This window comes from Suncus etruscus, chromosome 12, assembly GCF_024139225.1.
Source record: "Suncus etruscus isolate mSunEtr1 chromosome 12, mSunEtr1.pri.cur, whole genome shotgun sequence".
Taxonomy (NCBI): Eukaryota; Metazoa; Chordata; class Mammalia; order Eulipotyphla; family Soricidae; genus Suncus; species Suncus etruscus.
In genome coordinates, this window is record NC_064859.1 from 88,826,847 (window position 1) to 88,848,312 (window position 21,466).

The following is a 21,466-nucleotide window of genomic DNA, read 5'->3' on the forward strand; positions in this document are numbered from 1 at the left end:
TAATAACATCTGCCTTTGCGTTATAACAAACAATATGAAGTAACTTTGTGCCGGCAAGGGTGAAGGTTAGGTTGGTGCATGGGAACCTGGGGAAGCCAGTATAAGGAAGGTCACACTGGTAGTGGGACTGGTGCTCGAATATTTAATACCTGAAACGGTTGTATTATGAACAACTTAGTAAATCATGGTGCTATAATAGCTACAGGTAAGGCCTTGTCAGCGCTATCCTAGGACGGACCTCAGTTCCCCCTTGTCCCATATAGTCTCCCAAGCCAAGAACAATTTCTGAGCACATAGTCAGCAGTAACCCCTGAGCGTCACTGGGTGTGGCCAAAAAAAAAAAAACAAACAAAAAACAAACAAACAAAAAGCAGCAAGCTGGGGCCGGAGAGATAGCATGGAGGTAAGGCATTTTGCCTTTCATGCAGAAGGTCATCGGTTTGAATCCCGGCGCCCCATATGGTCCCCCGTGCCTGCCAGGAGCAATTTCTGAGCCTGGAGCCAGGAATAACCCCTGAGCACTGCCGGGTGTGACCCAAAAAAAAAAAAAAAAAAAAAAAAAAAGGCAGCAAGCTTTGATAATCAAGAAATATTTAAAAGAGTGAGAGTTATATGGCAAGAAACCAAATTTCCACAAGTTTTGCTCCAGCCAAAAAATGGCACATTTTAGAATGTGTCACAAAAAAAATTTAAAAAGGGGGGCAGCTAGAAAAATGATGCAGCAGGTGGGGTCGAACAAACTTAAATCCCTGACGTCCCTATGCTCCCCACTAAGCACAACTATATGTTGCCCCCCAAAAAACTAGAAAGAGTGTAACAATGGGGTCAGAGCAATAGCACAAGGGGTAGGGCATTTGACTTGAATGCGACCAACCTGGGAAGAGCCCAAGTTCGATCCCCAGCAACCCATATGGTCCCCCAACCCTGGCAGGAGTGATTTTTCTCAATGTAGATCAGGAAGGAGTAATTCCTGAGTGCTTCTGGATGAAGCCCAAAAACCAAAAACCAAAAACCAAACCAAAACAAAACAAAACAAAAAAAGAGTAATAAGAGGGTTATAGAGGGGGCTGGAGTAATAACACAGTGGGTAAGGCATTTGTTTGCCTTTCATGTGGCCAACCCAGTTAGATCCCTAAGCACCACCAGGACTCAATCAATACACCCCTGTATATCAAGACCTCATTGCTATTCCTTATTATAAGAACACATCAAATAAAAACATAGTAATATTTTTATTTATAATAATTATAATTTAATAAAGTAATGGTAATAACAATAAAAAGCTTCTTAGACATTACCTTGGAGGCTGAATTTTAAATTTTTCAAAAATTTCTGGATATAGTAGTGGGAATACTACCATTTCCTTTAATGCATGAATATGATGGCTCAAGCCACCTATGCTATCAAACCGCACCTTGGAAAGAAGGGGGAAAATTAATATAAAATAATTGTAACTGTTTCCCTCTCCCACCCTTTTTTTTTTTTTTAACAATTATTAGGTAGCCATATGGTTCAGTAAGACATGCCTTCAACAAGAACTATTAGGCAGAAGGTTTAGAGTACAATTTCAAGTTTGTTTTTGATCATGAAAATGGATTTTCCAGAAGCCCCAGTTCACTCTGCTCTGATTTTCTGGCCTGGGCTATTGCATGTCTATTCCGTCACTGACAGAGACCAGAGAGGTGTTTTCACTGTTCAAGTCTGCTTTGGCTTGGGGCTGAGGCAAGAGGATTGGGAATTGAGTTAGAGTAAATTTATATGGTGTCTGTTACATGGAATTAAAGTGGGGGACCATTCTAAGGGTGCTAGGAAGTACTGATAATTTACCAGTTAAGATTCAAGGGGTCCTAAGTAGTTTATTTAATATTTCAGAGTTTAATATCCTTATCTATGTTAAGTGATGAATCATCATTCAAGGTTTTTATAAGGATTATATTCTGCATATGGATAATATACAATGGGTATATAATATGTAACTATAAACTATATATAAATATATATTATATAGCTATAATCTATAAAACTATAAACAAAGGGTATATAATATATAATTATAAACTATAAAACCAGGTATAACTATATAGCTGGTTATATAAAGTTACAATACTGAGGCTGTAATAAAGTGACAGCTTTGCATTTACTTAGTGACTCACCTCCTATTATTAGAAATTTACATATGTACAAATTTAAGCAATATTAGAAGAGATGAAGAAAAATCTTCTAAAGGAGATAAATCCTTAAAATCTAAGGGAAAGATGGGAAATCTTGACATCTGTCAGGAGGCTGGAAGGTTCCTATTTGGCAGTACATTCTAAGCAAAAATCTTTGGGATAGGCCAGTCAAGGGGTAACTTTCAAGTCATTAAGAGGTTTAAAATAATAAATGGGGGGTTGTTTCTGGAAGGACAAGTTGTTTTTGTATTTGGGGCCATACCTGGCAGTGATCAGGGCTTACTCCTGGCTGTGCACTCAACTATCATTCCTGGCAGGCTCAAAGGACCATATAGGGAGCCAGGGATCGAACTAGGGTTGGCCATGTGCAAAGGCAAATGCCCTACAAGCTGTACTACTGCTCCTAAAATAACAAATTTAAAGTCACAATATAAATCATGCAGGATCAGAGCAACAGTACAACAGGAGGAGAGGAGTCACATTGACCTGGGTTTGATCCCCAGCATCCCATATGGTCTCCCAACCCCTACCAGGTATGATCCTTGAGCAGAGCCAGGAGTAACCTGTACTCAGTAAGCACTACTAAGTAAAGCCCCTAAACCAAATAAAAAAGTAAATAAATATAAAATGTGTTAGAGAAAGTAGGCTGGAAAAGGTAAAATGCATGCCTTGCAAGAAAATTTTGCCAAAATTTTAAAAACTGCCTATGACTATTGATTCTGAAAGTTTTCCTTCCCTGGTTTTTTCATTGTTATGCTACTTGAAAATGTTTTATAATTAATATATGACTGTCTATTTAATAAAGAAAATAGAGCTTAAATAAGCATTCTAAAAAGAAACTAATTTTTCTTGCTTAATTATAAGCTTTACTTCCCCCAAATTCATTAACAGTATCATGGACAGTGCCACCTGAAAGATGAATGTTATCATGAAATTTAAAAAACTCCAGCAATATTCTTACTTATCATGGTTTATAAGACCCTGATTTATTTGTCAGCCACTTGTCCTAGAACTTTCAAATGTAAAACAATGAAAACCTGGGGCTGGAGAGATAGCACAGTGGTAGGACATGTTTGCCTTGCATGCAGCCAACCCGGGATAGACTGGGGTTCAATCCCAGGCATCCCATATGATTCCCCCTAGCCTGCCAGGAGTGTTATCTGAGCGCAGAGCTAGGAGTCACCCCTGAGCACCACCGATGTGGCCCAAAAAGCAAATAAAAACAACAAAAACCTAAAGCAAAGATAGCATGTGTCCAGAGTTCTAGGTACTGAACTATAACATCGAACCATTTTTAATAATGCTATCTGGGCATTATGTAACCACTTTAAGATGAATTTTAGGAACTGGAGAGATAGCACAGGAGCAGTAGGACCCAGTTCAATTCCCAGCATCCCATATGGTCCCTCACAATGCTAGGGGCAATTTCTGAGTGCAGAGCCAGAATAACCCCTGAGCACCACTGGGTGTGGCCCAGAAAACAATCAATAATCAATAGTTTTTTTTAAAAAAAGAAAAGATGAATTTGGGGGCCGGGCGGTGGCGCTAAAGGTAAGGTGCCTGCCTTGCCTGCGCTAACCTTGGACGGACCGCGGTTCGATCCCCCGGTGTCCCATATGGTCCCCCAAGCCAGGAGCAACTTCTGAGCACATAGCCAGGAGTAACCCCTGAGCGTTACTGGGTGTGGCCCAAAAACCAAAAAAAAAAAAAAAAAAAAAAAAAAAAAAAAAAGATGAATTTAAAATATATTTCAAAAACAGCTCTTAATAAAATTTTCTTTCTTTTTTGTTTTGTTTTGTTTTTGGCAGTGGCGCTCAAAAGTTACTCATGGTTCTGTGCTCAGAAATTGCTCCTGGCAGGCATGGAGAATCAGATGGGATGCCGGGATTCAAACCCCCGTCTGTCCTGGATCAGCTGCATGCAAGGCAAATGCCCTACCGCTGCGTTATCTCTCCGACCCTCCTAATAAAATTTTCAAACTTACTGATTTATCAATATTCATTGGGTCAACATCAGCCAAGCTTGTACCAACTTTGACTCGCTCTCGAAGAATACCACTAGTTAAGTCTTCTGCTCTTAAATTCATTGGCAAACATCTGAAATGTATAAAAACCGAAGTAAACATTAGAAGAGGCATAAAGACAATAATATCTTTGACACAATTTCTTTATTCACCTTTTCCTAATAGTCCATATTTTTCATTAGGCTCCCTAGTATTTTTCCAAATAACCAATAACAACTCACTAAGTAAAGCATACAAAATCATTAATCTATTTGTTCAAATACCTAATCTATTTCAAATTAGGAGACGCAATTTACCTGATATTCTATGTTGTGCAAATATGCAAATATAAAGTAAAAGCAGAGCTACTTGCTGTAAGCAGACACAGCATTCAAGCCAAAAAGACAGCTTGCTGAGTTTAGAGCACACTTTGCATATGGAAGGCCCAAATGTCCAGGTTCAGACCTGGCAACATTTGGTACTCTTGAGCATTGACTGGTATAGTCCAAATCCTCTGTCCCTAAATTACAAAGGGCTAGAGACAGAGTTCAAATGATTAACAAAGCACATGGTCTGCATGAAGGAAACTCGGATTTGATCCCTACCAATACACAGTTCCCCAACACTGCTGGAAGCAAACCAGCACAGAGTATGGTCGAAAAACTTAGCAAAACAACTATATTCATTGCAGTGCTATTTACAACCAGATGCCTGACAACAAATGAGTAGCTAAAGAAACTGTGGTACATATATACAATGGAATACTATGCAGCCATAAGAAGAGATGAGGTCATGAAATTTTCCTATACATGGATGTACATGGACTCTATTATGCTGAGTGAAAGAAGTCAGAAGGAGAGAGATAGACACAGAATAGTGTCACTCACCTATGGGTTTTAAGAAAAAGACATTATTGTAATAATACACAGAGACAATAGAGATGAGTGCTGAAAGGTCCAGCCTACGATATGAAGCTTACCACAAACGGTGGTGAGTTCAGTTAGCGAAATAACTACACTGATGACTATCATGACAATAGCAGTGAGTGAGAAAAATAGAATGCCTGTCTCAAATACAAATACAGGTAAAGGGTGGAGGAGGAGGGAGATGGAGGGCACTGGTGGTGGGAATATTGCACTGGTAAAAGAGATTTTTTTTGGTTTATCTTTATAACTAAAACCCAACTACAAACATGATTGTAATCATTGTGCTTAAATATATATATGTATACATATATATATATTTTTTTTTTTAATCTAGCAAGGTTGGAAATTCTAGCAAAAATGAAACATTTAAAGGTGTTTGCCTTTCACATGCTAGCATAGGATAGATAGCAGTTCGATCCCCAGTGTCCCAAATGGTCCCACAAGCCAAGAGCCATTTCTGAGCGCATAACCAGGAGTAATACCTGAGCGTCACAGAAGTGGCCCAAAAACAAAAACAAAAAAAAAAAAAAATTAAACATTTAATAAATTTACCAAAATTACTTAAAGGAATTACCAAGTACAAGTCAGGGAGATAGCTGAAAAGGCTACAAAGCATGGTTTCTCTATGGAAGCCCTGGGTTTAATACCCATCACTGTGTGGTTCACTGAACATGGCCAGGTAGAGCTCAAAGTTACCATGTGTCAGAAACAGTCCTCAGTGGAGGTTTGGTGATAAAGGCAAAGGATGTGACCTTTGTAATAAAGCAAATAAATGGTATGTGTAAGGCACTACTAGGTTAAACCCAGCTATCATATTCTCCCAACCCTCTACCACCAGGGATAGTCCACAGAATAATGACAATAAAAATTAAAGAATGTGGGGCCAGAGAGATAGCATGGAGGTAAGGTGTTTGCCTTTCATGCAGAAGGTCGGTGGTTCGAATCCCAGCATCCCATATGGTCCCCTGAGCCTGACAGGAGTGATAATTGAGCAGAGCCAGAAAGTGGGTGGGTGGGTGGATGGGAGGGAGGGAGGGAGGGAGGGAGGGAGGGAGGGAGGGAGGGAGGGAGGGAGGGAGGGAGGGAAGGAGGGAAGGAGGGAAGGAGGGAAGGAGGGAAGGAGGGAAGGAGGGAGGGAGGAAAGGAAGGGAGGGAGGGAGGGAAGGAAGTAGGGAAGAAGGGACGGAGGGAAGGACAAGTTAGGGAGGGAGGGAGGAGAGGAAGGAAGGAAGGAAGGAAGGAAGGAAGGAAGGAAGGAAGGAAGGAAGGAAGGAAGGAAGGAAGGAAGGAAGGAAGGAAGGAAGGAAGGAAGGAAGGAAGGAAGGAAGGAAGGAAGGAAGGAAGGAAGGAAGGAAGGAAGGAAGGAAGGAAGGAAGGAAGGAAGGAAGGAAGGAAGGAAGGAAGGAAGAAGGAAGGAAGGAAGGAAGAAGGAAGAAAGAAAGAAAGAAAGAAAGAAAGAAGAAAGAAAGAAAGAAAGAAAGAAAGAAAGAAAGAAAGAAAGAAAGAAAGAAAGAAAGAAAGAAAGAAAGAAAGAAAGAAAGAAAGAAAGAAAGAAAGAAAGAAAGAAAGAAAGAAAGAAAGAAAGGGGCCAGAGAAATAGCACAGCAGAAGAGCATCTGCCTTGAATGCAGCTTATTTGAACAGTCCCCCTGAGTCTGCCAGGAGTGATTTCTGAGCGCAGAGCCAGAAGTAACCCTTGAGTACCATCGAGTGTGACCCAAAAAAGCAAAAAATAGGGGCCGGAGAGATAGCATGGAGGTAAGGCGTTTGCCTCTCATGCAGGAGGTCATCGGTTCGAATCCCGGCGTCCCATATATGGTCCTCCCGTGCCTGCCAGGAGCAATTTCTGAGCCTGGAGCCAGGAATAACCCCTGAGCACTGCCGGGTGTGACCCAAAAACCACAAAAAAAAAAAAAAAAAAAAAGCAAAAAATAAAATAAAAAAAAATGTAAAGGCTACCAAATAAGGGCATCACTCTAAGCTAAAATATGTGTTGAATACTTACATTCATAAGTATGCTTATGTGTATACTTACATATACACATATATAATAAAGCCATTCAAAAAGAAAAATTGAGATCAGAGAAATAGGACACAGACTAAGGTACATGCTCTGCAGGTAGCTGAACTATGTTCAAACTCAGTTATCACAAGGGCTTCCAGAATTACCGGCTATAATCCTTAGGTGGTTGCCGAGATATTTCCTGGCACCACATTCTTAGACCTTCAGACTGAATTGGGACTAAAACACTGAGAGCCACTGAGAAGGGAGGAGACCGAGGCTTCCTGAGCACTGCATGTGAGATCCAAAATAACAAATAAAAGTTACTTATATATATATATATTTTTTTTTTTAAAGTTACTTTTATTTTTAAAAACATTACTAACCTATTTCTTGCTCTTGCCATGCTCTTTGACTTCCTTCTTTCAAAGCGTTCTTCATCAGAAGAAGTTGTGTCACTACTATGAATAGCATGCTTCTTTCTCCTATTTAAAAGAGAATAAAATTTTTAAAAAGCAGGCCAGAAAGGGAGGATGGTGGAGAAATTTTGCAGAAAGTACAATGCTAGTTTTTCATACTGTCAACCTGAGTTAATCCTCAGCATTTCAGGTGGCCTCCTGAGTACCACCAGGAATAATTCATATGTGCAGGGCCAAGAGTAACCCATGATCCAGCCCCCCCCCCCCCCCCCAAATCAGGAGAGGGAGATGGCTCAATGGGTTGCAGGGGTCTCAAACTCACGGCCCACGGGCCATAAACGGTCCTCTGTACAACATTTTGCGGCCCTGACCTAGAGGAATCTTTTTTTTTTAATATATTTTTTTGTTTTGTTTTAGTTGTTTGGGTCACCCCCCCCCCTCAATGTTCAAGGCTTACTACTGACTTTGCACTCAAGGATCACCCCGACCTTGCCTCCTGCAGCCCCCAGGTAAATTGAGTTTGAGACCCCTGGGTTAGAGCTTATTCTCTGCAAATAGCAAAACAAATTGAGGGGACTGTGAATGTAGCTCAAGTCTAGTTTCAATCCCAGGCACAAGTCTTGACCAGCACCACCAGGAATAGCCCCAACAATTAAGTTTTTTTTTTTTTTTGGTCACACCCGGCAGCGCTCAGGGATTACTCCTGGCTCTACCCTCAGAAATTGCTCCTGGCAAGCTCAGGGGACCATATGGGATGCCAGGATTCGAACCACCGTCTTTCTACATGCAAGGCAAATGTCTTACCTCCATGCTATCTCTCCAGCCATTTTTATTTTATTTTGGGGGGGTCTCACTGGGCAGCACTCAGGGGTTATTCCTGGCTCTACATTCAGAATCACTCCTGACAGGCTCGGGGGACCATATGGGATGCCGGGTTTTGAACCACCATCCTTCTGCGTGCAAGGCAAATGTCTTACCCCCATGCTATCTTTCCGGCCCAACAATTATTTTTCTTTTTTCTTTTTCTTTTTTTTTTTTTTTTTTGTTTTGTTTTTGGGCCACAAAACGCCCACAAAACACAAACGCCGCTGTGCTATCTCTCTGGGCCCCAACAATTATTTTTCAACCTTGTACATAATCAAGGAAGTAACAAGTGGGGCCAGAGTAGTGGTGCAAACAGTAAGGTGTCTGCCTTTCATGCACTAGCCTAGGACGAGTGGTGGTTTGATCCCCCGGCATCCCATATGGTCCCCCCCCAAGCCAGGAGTGATTTCTGAGTGCATAGCCAGGCCTAACCCCTGAGCGTCACCAGGTATAACCCCAAACCAAAAAACCAAAAAAAGAAAAAGTAACAATAATATCTGATAAAAAGTCTGAACATGAGAGAGCCAGAGCAATCGCACAATGAGTAGGGCATTTGCATTGCACACAGCCAACCCGGGTTCAATCCCCGGCATCCATATAATATCCTGAACATGCACAGAGTAACCACTGAGCAGAGTTGGGTGTGGCCACTCCTCAAAAAAGAAAGTGTAATTGTCTAATAACTATCCTAATCAAAATAAAGCAGAAGGATAATAGTTATATGTAAGATAATAACTATTAGTCACCAATTAAAGGAGAAGATATTCTTTTTTTTTTTTTTTTTTTGGTTTTTTTGGGCCACACCCGGTGACGCTCAGGGGTTACTCCTGGCCATGCGCTCAGAAGTCGCTCCTGGCTTGGGGGACCATATGGGACGCCGGGGGATCGAACCGCGGTCCATCCAAGGCTAGCGCAGGCAAGGCAGGCACCTTACCTCTAGCGCCACCGCCCGGCCCAGGAGAAGATATTCTACCTAGTCCTTCATTGGCACTATCATTAGTATACATACCTACACCTTGTTCTAATTACAAAGTATTATATTACATATTATTTTAATATCTTGAAGTGACAAATTTAAATAGAACAAGGACCAGTGTTTTGGCTTAGCAAGAGAATACCAGGATCACATGTGTGTGGGCCCTGGGTTCAAGTCCCAACAAACATCAAAACCACAGCATACCTGATATGGCTTCTTCTTGCTGGAGATCTATGAATATCAAACAGGGTGTTGTCCCTCTTTTTCTGATGAGCAGGTACTTAAAGGGAAAAAATGGTTAACATTAAAGCTATAAATTAACAAGAAGTAATTAAAAAAAACCAAGTAGTTATATTAAAGCAGTAGAAATTACTTCTGCTCACTTACTAAATATAAACTAGACATTTGATTTTAAATTCCAAATGCTGTCTGGAAGGAATATAATAAAAATTAAAATTTTGTAGTAATGCTCTAAGTTGCAAATAAATACTCTAAAATGATGTTAATTCCAATTCCAATTTTTGTGGCCCTGGATCAAACAAAGCTTTTTGTGGTATACTACCAACATACAATCATTAAAAAGTACTATTTTTTTTTTTTTTTTTTTTTGGTTTTTGGACCACACCCGGCGGTGCTCAGGGGTTACTCCTGGCTGTCTGCTCAGAAATAGCTCCTGGCAGGCACAGGGGACCATATGGGACACCGGGATTCGAACCAACCACCTTAGATTCTGGATCGGCTGCTTCAAGGCAAACGCCGCTGTGCTAGCTCTCCGGGCCCAAAAAGTATTTTTTTGTTGTTGTTGAAACTATTGTGATTTACAAAGTCCTTCATATTCTGCTCCTTCAAAGACATTGAGAGAATTTAAAAAATAAAAGGCTCCTCGGGACCACAGAGATAGGACGGCAGGTAAGGCACTTGCCTTGCCATGCAGTCTTCCAGGGTTTGATCACCAGAATCCATATGGTCCCAGAGCACTGGCAGAATGGATTCCTGGGTGTAGAGCCAGACATAACCCTTGAGAATCACTGTGTGTAGCCCAAACACATATACACACAAAAAAAGCTCCAAGCTCCAGACTAAAAAAATGTTTTTTAATCCCCTAAAAAAAGGATGTTGTCCAGAATACATGAAGAAATCTCATCCAACAGAAAAATAACTCAACTTAAAAATAGACAAGATGGGGCCAAAGAGATAGCATGGAGGTAAGGCATTTGCCTTGCATACAGAAGGACAGTGGTTCAAACTCGCCATCCCATATGGTCCCCGAGCCTGCCAGGAGCGAATTCTGAGCATAGAGCCACGAGTAACCCCTGAGCACTGCTGGGTGTATCCCAAAATCAAAAAGCCAAAAAAAAAGAAAAACAGACAAGACATTTGAACTGACAATTCAGAGATAATGTTTGTAAATTCACATATAAAAGTATGTGCATGGCCATTAGGGAAATGAAAACAATTAGAAGCTTCAGATCTGACACAGCAATAGAGAAATAGCACAGCAGTAGGGCATTTGCCTTGCACACAGCCAATTCAGAACAAATGGTGGTTTGAATCCCGGCATCCCATATGGTCCCCCCCACCCCAAAACTGCCAGAAGTGACTTCTGAGCGTAGAGCCAGGAGTAACCCCTGAGAGCTGCCAGGTGTGACCCAAAAATTAAAAAAAAAAAAAAAAAAGACATGAAGGGGGGAAAACATAGTAAATAAATAAATAAATACATAAATAAATAAATAAATAAATAAATAAATAAATAAATAAAATGTATACTATACGCTGGGGCCAGAGAGATAGCACAACAGTAGGGCATTTGCCTTGCAAACAGCCAACCCAGGACCAACAGTGGTTCAAATTCCAGCATCCCAATATGGTCCCCTTTGCCTGCCAGGATCGATTTTCTGAGCAGACAGCTCAGACTGAGTGCAGCCAGGTGTGGGCACCCCCCCCCCAAAATAAATCACGTATACTATATGCAGTTCTGTAATTGTTACTATGTACTTGAACAGAAATATATGCATGAAGTTCAGAAAGACAGGGTTAAGGTGATTTTTTACAAAGCAACCACAGAGTTTGATAGTTGACATCACCAGGGGTCATTCCTGTGAAAAGCCAGGAGTGGCCCAATGACCTCTCCCCCCCACCAGGAAAGAATCAACAAGAGATTTCACTCTTCTAAATTAAACAACATAAAATTTTTAAAGCAGACAGATTAGAATAAACTACTTAACTACAAAAAAGAAAGAAGTTAGGCAGTATCCTACCTATTGGAGGTGCTTGGTATCGATCCACTGTTTTTCTCTGCCTCAAATTATATGGTCTGTCATTTTCTTCTCCTTCTGCCTCTTCAACTTCTATGTCTCCATCCTCTTCTTGAGATTCTAGTTTCACACACAAAATAAATTTGAAAAGACACTATTATAATACTTAAGAACTAGTCATTTAATACATACTCTTAGACATTCTATACAAGTGAGAGATAATTCTGGCTCTACGCTCTGGCTCTACACTCAGAAATCGCTCCTGGCAGGCTTGGGGGACTATATGGGATGCTGGGATTCGAACCGCCATCCTTCTGCATGCAAGGCAAACGCCTTACCTCCATGTTATCTCTCCGGACCCCTGGTGTTCTTTAGTTTAAAGCCCAGATAGACCTCAGAAAAGACCACCACAAGTTCTCTCTAGTATTGAGTCAGTCTCTAAGTATCGCCACTTATCCTTCATATAAATCCCCTAACTAGGGATTAGAGAGATAGTATTACAAACAGGGCATTTGCAGACAGACAGCCTAAGTTGCACCCCCAATACCCTATATCCTTGATCCCCACAGGAGCATTCCCTGATCCCTGAAGCACAAAGCTAGGAGCAAGCCTTGAGCACTACTGGGAATAACCCAAAAACAAAATCCATAACTAAAATTTAGGACCCAAATAATTAGAGATTTTAAAGCTATGAACCCAGGGACTGGAGGGGTGGTTCAGTCGTAGGACTTTTACTTTGCACGCAGCTGATCTAAGATGGACCTCAGTCCCATCCTCAGGCATCCCATATGGTCCCCCAAGCCAGGAGCGATTTCTGAGCACATAGCCAGGAGTAACCACTGAGCATCATCGGGTGTGGCTCAAAAACTCAAAAAAAACCCACAAAAAATAAAGCTATGAACCCAAAGTGTCTATGGATTGAGGCATCCAACGAGGACCAGAAAAGATAGCTCAACAGGCTAAGTGCATAATTTGTATACAGGAAACCCAAGTCTGAACCTAGCATGTGATCCCTCCAATAACCCCAAAGACTGACCCCAAACACAGAGCTAATACTGCTGGATGTAATAGAAAATCATATAATAGGGGCCGGAGAGATAACATGGAGATAAGGCATTTGCCTTTGATGCAAAAGGTCATTCGTTTGAATCCCAGCATCCCATATGGTCCCCCGAGCCTACCAGGAGGGATGTCTGAGCGTGGAGCCAGGAGTAATCCCTGAGTGCTGCTGGGTGTGACCCCCCCCAAAAAAAAGCAAAAAAAAAAAAAAATCATAAAATAAATCATATAAAAGGTTCCTAAATAAGTTGTCCCTAACATATGTCTAACAAGTGTCTAATAGGTTAGGGATACAGACCAACAGTTGAGTAATTGCCTCAGATGTGTGAGACTCTGGGACTAATCCATAACAACACACAGTCCAAAAAAAAATAAACTTTACAAACCTTCCTCTTCACCCTCAGTAGAAACTTCATGATGATTCTGTATACCGTAACTATTTCTTCTCAGTGACTTCCTCCGTCTTTTAACTCTTGAATACATATCCATGTTTTCCTTTTAAAGAAAGAAATCTGTCAAATAATAGCATGGAATTTACTCTTTGCTATAAGTATCATTAATCCAAGGTGTCAAGTGCATTAATTAAATCTTATTGAGGGCTGGGATAAAATGACAGTACAGCAGAGAGGATGCTTGCCTTGCATGCAGCCAACCAGGGTTCAATCCCCAGCATCCTTCCTATATGGTACCGAGCATCTCTAGGAGTAATTCCTGAGTGCAAAGACAAAAGTTGGCCTTGAGCATCACCAGACATGGCCCACAAAGAAACTTATTAATAGCAGAGGAGATAGATCAAGGAGATGGCATGTGCCTAGTGGTTGGGGATAGTGCACACAGGATCACACGATCAAGACCTGAGAGAAAGTACAGGGGGATAAGATGCATGCCTTGCAGGCTGGACAGAAAACACAGTGGGTAGGGCCCTTACATTATACATGGCAAACCCAGGTTCAATCCCTACCCACCAGACTGATCTCTGACTACCAAAATGTGGGCTCCCTCCAAAGAAACTGTTCCTTGAATAAAGTCAACCCTGGTTTAATTCCCAGCACCAATGGTCCCCCAAATACTGTGGGTATAGCCCTGGAGATCCCTAAACATTGCAGTATATAACCTAACAAGTCCCCAAACACTACTACAGTGGCCCCAGCTAGGGCCTGGCACTGATAAGCAACACCACATCGAGTTCTCAAATTAAACCACCAGTCCAGTAGGCCAAGGACTATTCAAAGGGAGCCCAAACTGTAGTCTCCCCAACAAAAAAGTAAAAGAGAATGGAAGAAAGAAGAACAACCTGCCTCATGTATTTGGATTTAGACAATAGCTCAAAGAACTAGAGCATATGCCATGCATGCCAGAGGCCCTGGATAAGATCCCTGGCATCCCATGACCCCTGAACACAAGGGAGCCCTGCTCCATAATAAAAGAAATGATGTATTTCTATCTAAGCAATGATGTGTGGGAATATCAAGTTGAAAGCAGATGGTATAGTCAAAATGCATTTTATTAAGCCAGTACACTATTTAAAAAAACACACAAACATTAAGAGTTCAGATCCAAAAAGTAACAAAATTATAGTTCTTCTCAAGAAGAGGCGGGGCCAGCGAGGTGGCGCTAGAGATAAGGTATCTGCCTTGCAAGTGCTAGCCAAGGAAGGACCGCGGTTGGATCCCCCAGCGTCCCATATGGTCCCCCCCCCAAGCCAGGGGCAATTTCTGAGCGCTTAGCCAGGAGTAACCCCTGAGCATCAAACGGGTGTGGCCGAAAAACCAAAAAAAAAATAAAATAAAAAAAAAGAAGAGGGAGAAGAAAAGAAAGGGGAAAATCCCTGCACATCCCCCCAACCCCGCCCCAAGAGATAGTTCAGGGGTTAATGCAGCTGACCCCATTAAGCGCCTCATATGCCTCTGGCATATGAAGAGTAAGCTGCCAGGAATAAGACCTTTGTGAGGGGCAAAGAAAGGGAAAAGAAAGGCGGGAGCTAGAAAGGGAGAGAAAAGGAAGGGAGGAAAAGAGGGAAGAAGGGAGGGAAGCAGGGAGGGAGGGAGGGAAAAAGCGAGCTGCCAAATATGTGAGTCCCTTAAGGAAAAAAAATTTTTTTAATTCCAAAAATAGAAAAGAAAATTCCATGCTATATTAGAAATGAGGGAGCAACAATTCAAATAATGCTCATTCTATTTGACTTCCTCAGCCAAGCTTAAAAATATCTGCAGTGTGGGGCCGGAGAGATAACATGGAGGTAAGGCGTTTGCCTTTCAGGCAAAAGGTCAGTGGTTCAAATCCCGGCATCCGATATGGTCCCCCAAGTCTGTCAGGAGCAATTTCTGAGCATAGAGCCAGAAGTAACACCTGAGCGCTGCCGGGTGGGATCCAAAAACCAAAAAAAAAACTGCAGTGTATATGATCAGTTAATCTTTGATAAAGAAGCAAAAAAATATGAAGTAAAGAAAGCCTCTTCAACAAGTTGTATTGGCAAAAATGGTCAGCTACATTTAAAAATCACTAAAACCTCTTTCAAAAGTCAAATCTAAATGAGCTGAAGACTTCAGTCAATATAGGGGTTAAAGTGAAAGCACTGCAAGTACGGCATTTGCCTTGTACACAGCCAACCCAGATTCGATTCCCCACATCCCAGTAGGATCCCCAGAGCAACACTAGGAGTAATTCCTGAGCACCACTAAGTGCAGTCCAAAAGCAAAAACAAAAATAATAATAAAGACTTCAATTATGGGACCCGGAGAGATAGCACAGTGGCATTTGCCTTGCAAGCAGCCTATCCAGGACCAAGGGTGGTTGGTTCGAATCCCGGTGTCCCATATGGTCCCCCGTGCCTGCCAGGAGCTATTTCTGAGCAGACAGCCAGGAGTACAGGAGTAACCCCTGAACACCGCCAGGTGTGGCCCAAAAACAAACAAACAAACAAACAAAAAAGACTTCAATTATAAGACCATAAGGTACATAGAGGAAAATGTAAGCAGAACTCTCTATGTGCTCGCTTCGGCAGCACATATACTAAAATTGGAACGATACAGAGAAGATTAGCATGGCCCCTGTGCAAGGATGACACGCAAATTCGTGAAGCGTTCCATATTTTTTTTCTTCCCAAAAAAAAAAAAAAAAAGAACTCTCTATAACACTGAAGTCAATGGCATCTTTAAGGATCAACCTCCACTGACCAAACAAGTGGAAGAAAGATAAACAGATGGGAGTACATTAAATTAAGAAGGTTTTACAGGGGCCGGAGAGATAGCATGGAGGTAGGGCATTTGCCTTTCATGCAGGTCATTGGTTTGAATCCTGGCATCCCATATGGTCCCCCAAGCCTGCCAGGAGCGATTTCTGAGCGTGGAGACGGGAGTAACCCCTGAGCGCTGCCTGGTGTGACCCAAAAAACAAAAAACAAAAAAAGAGGAGGTTTACACCTCAAAGAAAATGATGACCAGGAAACAAAGACACCCCATAAAATGAAAGAAATTATTAACCTAACACTCATCTGATAAGAGGTTATATGAAGTTTATAAGGCATTGGTATATATGAGGATTTGATAAATGTATATAGCATTAGAGAACTTTAGAAGAAAAATAAAATCTAACCCCATCAAAAATGGAGGAAGAGATGAACAGAAACATCCTCAGAGGCCAGCGCGATAGCACAGCAGTAAGGCATTTACCTTGCACATGGCCAACACAGGACAAACGCCTGTTCGAATCCTGGCAAGGAGTTGGTAAAGTCTCTGGAGTAAAAGTGTGCAAACAGAAGGAGGTAGTGCTGAAAGGTGGGAAAGTGTTAGTGTGAAATCCAATTATAAAGAACTTTGTGATTTCACTGTGACTAAAGAAGAAAAAATATTTGCAGATGCCAAGAAGAGAGCTCAAAAGACTGAAGCATATGCTTTGTATGCAACCACGGGGCCCAAGTTCAATAATCTCCAGTAACACATGGTCCCCAATTCCCCTAAAAAATGATTATCAGACCTAAGCCAGATATAGTCCCTGAGCAAGTTAGGTGTGGCCCCAAAACAAAACAAATTTTTAAAAAAGGTTTTTAAAAGTTAAAATGCTCACAAATTCTGTATCTGTCCACATTCGAAGTCGTTCTACTTCTCCTGATCGACGATTCCGTCTGATATTAATGTTGTCCATCTCCTGTAATACAGCTTCCGCAGTACTGTAGTCATAAAATATAATTAGGTGTCAGCCTATAGTGTCACATGGCATTCAAGGACCATGCCATATACCAGGGGTCCTCAAACTTTTTAAACAGGGGGCCAGTTCACTGTCCCTCAGACCACTGAAGGGTCTGACTATAGTAAAAACAAAACTTATGAACGAATTCTTATGCACACTGCATATATCTTATTTTGCAATGAAGAAACAAAACAGATACAAATACAATATGTGGCCCGCAGACCATAGTTTGAGGACCACTGCCATAACTATATAAAAGAACTCATAAAAAAGCATTATAAGGGGCCGGAGAGATAGCATGGAGGTAAGGCATTTGCCTTTCATGCAGGGCGGTGGTTCGAATCCCAGCATCCCATATGGTTCCCTGTGCCTGACAGGGGCGATTTCTGAGCATAGAGCCAGGAGTAACCCCTGAGTGCTGCTGGGTATGACCCAAAACCAAAAGAAAAAAAAAAGGCATTATAAATTCTCTTGTAACCCTATGTAATATCCCAATTAACTGTCTTATGCAGCATCAATCAGAAAATCAGGGGCCAGAGAAATAGCACGGTGGTAAGGCATTTGCTTTGCACGTGGAGGGACCCTGGTTCCCATAAGGTCCCCAGCCTGCCAGGGGCAATTTCTAAGTGCAAAACCAGAAGTAAATACTGACCACCACTGGGTGTGGCCCAGAAACAAATCAATGAATAAAGTTTATTTAAAAAATGGAAAATAATGCCAAATAAAACAAAAATATCTTCTACATGATTTACTGAAATTTTGTAAAGTTCCAGATATTAAATCCACAACGCTACTACAAATATTTATCTGATCCAAGAAAAAAATGTAATCTTTTTATAAAAGATAGAATTAAAAACTATAAGAATTAAAAAATTATGGGGGCCGGGCGGTGGCGCTGGAGGTAAGGTGCCTGCCTTACCTGCGCTAGCCTAGGAGACGGACCGCGGTTCGATCCCCCGGCGTCCCATATGGTCCCCCAAGCCAGGAGCGACTTCTGAGCGCATAGCCAGGAGTAACCCTGAGCGTCACAGGGTGTGGCCCAAAAACCAAAAAAAAAAAAAAAAGAATTAAAAAATTATTATAAAGAGCTAGAGTGGGGGCCGGGCGGTGGCGCTGGAGGTAAGGTGCCTGCCTTGCCTGCGCTAGCCTAGGACGGACCGCGGTTCGATCCCCGGGCGTCCCATATGGTCCCCCAAGAAGCCAGGAGCAACTTCTGAGCGCATAGCCAGGAGTAACCCTGAGGGTCACAGGGTGTGGCCCAAAAACCAAAAAAAAAAAAAAAGAGCTAGAGTGATAAGCACAGCAGTAGGGCATTTGCCTTGTACATGGCTTACCCAGGACAGACCTGGGTTCGATTTCCAGTAATCGAAATGGTCGGCAAGCCTATCAGGAGCGATTTCTGAGCACAGAGCCTGAGCACTGCCGTCCGGTGTGGCCAAAAATAAAAAAACAAAAAGTTTTTTTCTTTTTTAAGAGACAGGGTCTCGCTATGTTGCCCAGGCTAGAGTGCAGTGGCTATTCACAGGCACAATCCCACTACTGATCAGCACAGGAGCTTTGACTTGCTCCGTTTCCAACCTGGGCCGGTTTGCCCCTCCTTAGGCAATCTGGTGATCCCCCACTCCCAGGTGGGTCACCAAATTGATGCCGAACTTAGTGCGAACACCCAATCGACATAGCACACTGCAGCCCAGAACTCCTGGACTCAAGCGACCCTCCGGCCTCAGCCTCCCGAGTGGCTTCGAGTAGCTGGGACTACAAGTGCGCACCACCAAGCCCGACTGAGGCCAGATAGATAGCATGGAGGCAGAGCATTTGCCTTTCATGCAGAAGGACGGTGGTTCGAATCCCGGCCTCCCATATGGTCCCCCAAACTTGCCAGGAGCGATTGCTGAGCATAGAGCCAGGAGTAACCCCTGAGCGCTGCCGAGTGAGACCCAAAAACAAAACAAAACAAAAAAGTTTAAGACCAAAAGATTACTTGAAAAGATAGGTACCGTATTTGCCGGCGTATAAGAGAACCCCCTAATTTTGCACTTAAAACATAGGTTTAGGCCTATATTCGCTGTATCAGACAGAACGTTCATGTGCTGCATGTGTTCCTGTGCTCATTTACCACAGTGAGCCAATCACAACAAGCAAAGGTTCAAAGGTTCTACTGTCATAGACTTCCTCTCTGACTCTGGCCAATCTGAGCAGGCTTTTGACAGTGTAGATTCAGGTCCAGAACACTGTCTAAATTGCATGCATAATCAGCCTGCTTGGATTGGCTGAGTCAGAGAGGCGGTCCGAGCAGCCTTACAGTGATTGGTGCAGGATCGAGTTGAAAAATTCGGTTTGTGGAAATATTCAATTTTCGTTTAGCGGCATATTGAAACACTTTTCGGGATATACTAGGCGTATAAGACGACCCCCGATTTTCGGTTGACTTTTTTTTTTGGTTTCAAAAGTCGTCTTATACGCTGGAAAATACGGTATTTGAGAAATTATAAAACAGGGACCCAATTGGTAGCACAGTGATAGGGCGTTTCCCCAGCACACAGCTGACCAGGATGGACATAGACTCAATCCCCGGCATATCATGTGGTCCCCCAAGCCAGGAGTAACCCCTGAGCTTCATCGGGTGTGGCCCAAAAACAAAAAACAAAAAAAGAATGTGAATGTTATATTTTTGAAAATCACAAATGTTAAATACTAAAGAACCAGAGTAGGGGCTGGAGAGAGAGCACAGTGATAGGGCATTTGCCTTGCATGCAGTTGACCCAGGACAGAACTGGGTTCAACTTTCAGCCAGGAGCAATTTCTGAGTGCAGAGTAAAGAGTCACCTCTGAGCACTGCGGATGGAGCCCAAAACCAAAATTAAAATAAAATAAAAAATAATAAAGGATCACAGTAGTGAAAACAGAATTAAATTACTTCTTATATTATCTAACTATATACAAGACCCAAAAACTCAAACCCCCCAAAAAAAAAAAGAATATAAATTAATGTAAATGATTAAATAGTTTTAAACCTAGTAAATTGACTAAAAACTGACAAACATTTCTAAGTAAAAATATTGCTGAGGGCCGGAGAGATAGCATGGAGGTAAAGCGTTTGCCTTGCATGCAGAAGGTCGGTGGTTCCAATCCCGGTATCCCATATGGTCCCCCGAGCCTGCCAGGAGCGATTTCTGAGCATAGAGCCAGGAGTAACCCCTGAGCTGCGGGTGTGACCCAGAAACAAAACAAAACAAAAAAAAAAAAAAAACAAAAAATATTGCTGTGTCAGTGTTTCTCTTATACTTTAAAAAAAAGAAAAGATTGAGGCCAGAGAGACAGTACAGTGAGTAGGGCATGAGATTAACCTGGGTTATCAATGGCATTCCATATGGTCCACCAAACACTACCAGGAGTAATTCCTGAGTGCAGTCAGGAGTAACTCCCAAGTCCCGCATGATGTGGCCAAAAAATTTAAGTAACTGCTTAAAAACAAAATAATTAAATGAAAACTATTTACAACATACCTATTTACTAGTTGATCAAATAACAAACTCTGGTTCACACTTTCAAATCTGTTTTTCCTGGAACGACAACTTTTTCTGACTTCCATATCACCATTTATACATGAGAGGTCTCCATCTCCCTTCTTTTCTCCTCGAAGGGGATGGCTTCGAAGTGCTACATGAAAAGAAATAGTTCCATTTTAAAGTACAATTGTATAGAAAGAAATAAACACCAACTTTAAAAAATACTTTTAAAAAGTTACAAAAAAGAGGGGCGGAGAGATAGCATGGAGATAGGGCATTTGCCTTTCATGCAGAAGGTCATTGGTTCAAATCCCGGCATCCCAAATGGTCCCCCGAGCCTGCCAGGAACAATTTCTGAGAGTAGAGCCAGGAGTAATCTCTGAGCACTGCCAGGTGTGACCCAAACACCAAAAAAAAAAAAAAAAAAAAAAAGGGCCAGAGAGATAGGTAGGGCATTTGCCTTGCATGCAACCGACCCAGAACGGACAGTAAGTAGTTTGAATCCCAGAATCTCATATGATCCCATGAGTCTGCCAGGAGCAATTTCTGAGCACAGAGTGAGGAGTAATCCCGGAGTGCCACAGGGTATGACCCAGAAACCAAAAAACCAAATAAATAAACAAACAAACAAATAAGCATGCAAGCTACAAAAAGTGGGCTAGAGCAATAGCAGAGCAGATAGGGCATTTGCCTTGTACGTGGCTGAACCAGGTAGGATCCCTGGCATCCTATATGGTCCCGAGATCTCCACTAAGAGGAATTTCTGAGTGTACAGCTAGGAGTAACCCATGCCCGCCATTGGATGAACTCCTCCACAAAAAGTGTAGGCACAAAAAGTTTACTGAATGTCTTCAATAGCCAATACTATGTTTTTAAATGTCATATAACTTATTTGTTGTCCTAACTTTTGGGCACTTAATTACTTTTATTTTTACTATAACTGAAATCTAGTCTTTTTTGTTTGTTTGTTTGGTTTTTTGGTCTCACCCAGCAGCACTCAGGGGTTACTCCTGGCTCCAGGCTCAGAAATCGTTTCTGGCAGGCTCAGGGAACCTTATGGGATGCCAGGATTCGAACCAATGACCTGCATGAAAG

At 42.0% G+C, this 21,466-nt stretch overlaps 1 protein-coding gene and 1 non-coding gene across 2 annotated transcripts in view; one reads left to right on the forward strand and one right to left on the reverse strand.

Moving 5' to 3' along the window:
* The window catches only part of ATAD2B (ATPase family AAA domain containing 2B), a 150,623-nt gene that overhangs the window by 91,971 nt on the left and 37,186 nt on the right, over positions 1-21,466 (reverse strand). Inside the window, exons 4-11 of the mRNA XM_049784505.1 lie at positions 20,369-20,522; positions 16,740-16,842; positions 13,061-13,169; positions 11,619-11,735; positions 9,565-9,640; positions 7,488-7,586; positions 4,156-4,267; positions 1,299-1,414 (exon numbers count right to left, since the gene is read on the reverse strand). Coding sequence (XP_049640462.1) covers positions 1,299-1,414; positions 4,156-4,267; positions 7,488-7,586; positions 9,565-9,640; positions 11,619-11,735; positions 13,061-13,169; positions 16,740-16,842; positions 20,369-20,522 — 886 coding nt within the window. The remainder of the gene's footprint in view (positions 1-1,298; positions 1,415-4,155; positions 4,268-7,487; positions 7,587-9,564; positions 9,641-11,618; positions 11,736-13,060; positions 13,170-16,739; positions 16,843-20,368; positions 20,523-21,466) is intronic.
* Positions 15,663-15,769, forward strand: LOC126025012 (U6 spliceosomal RNA). The gene has a single exon (XR_007501064.1). It is a non-coding gene; the product is annotated as a U6 spliceosomal RNA (small nuclear RNA).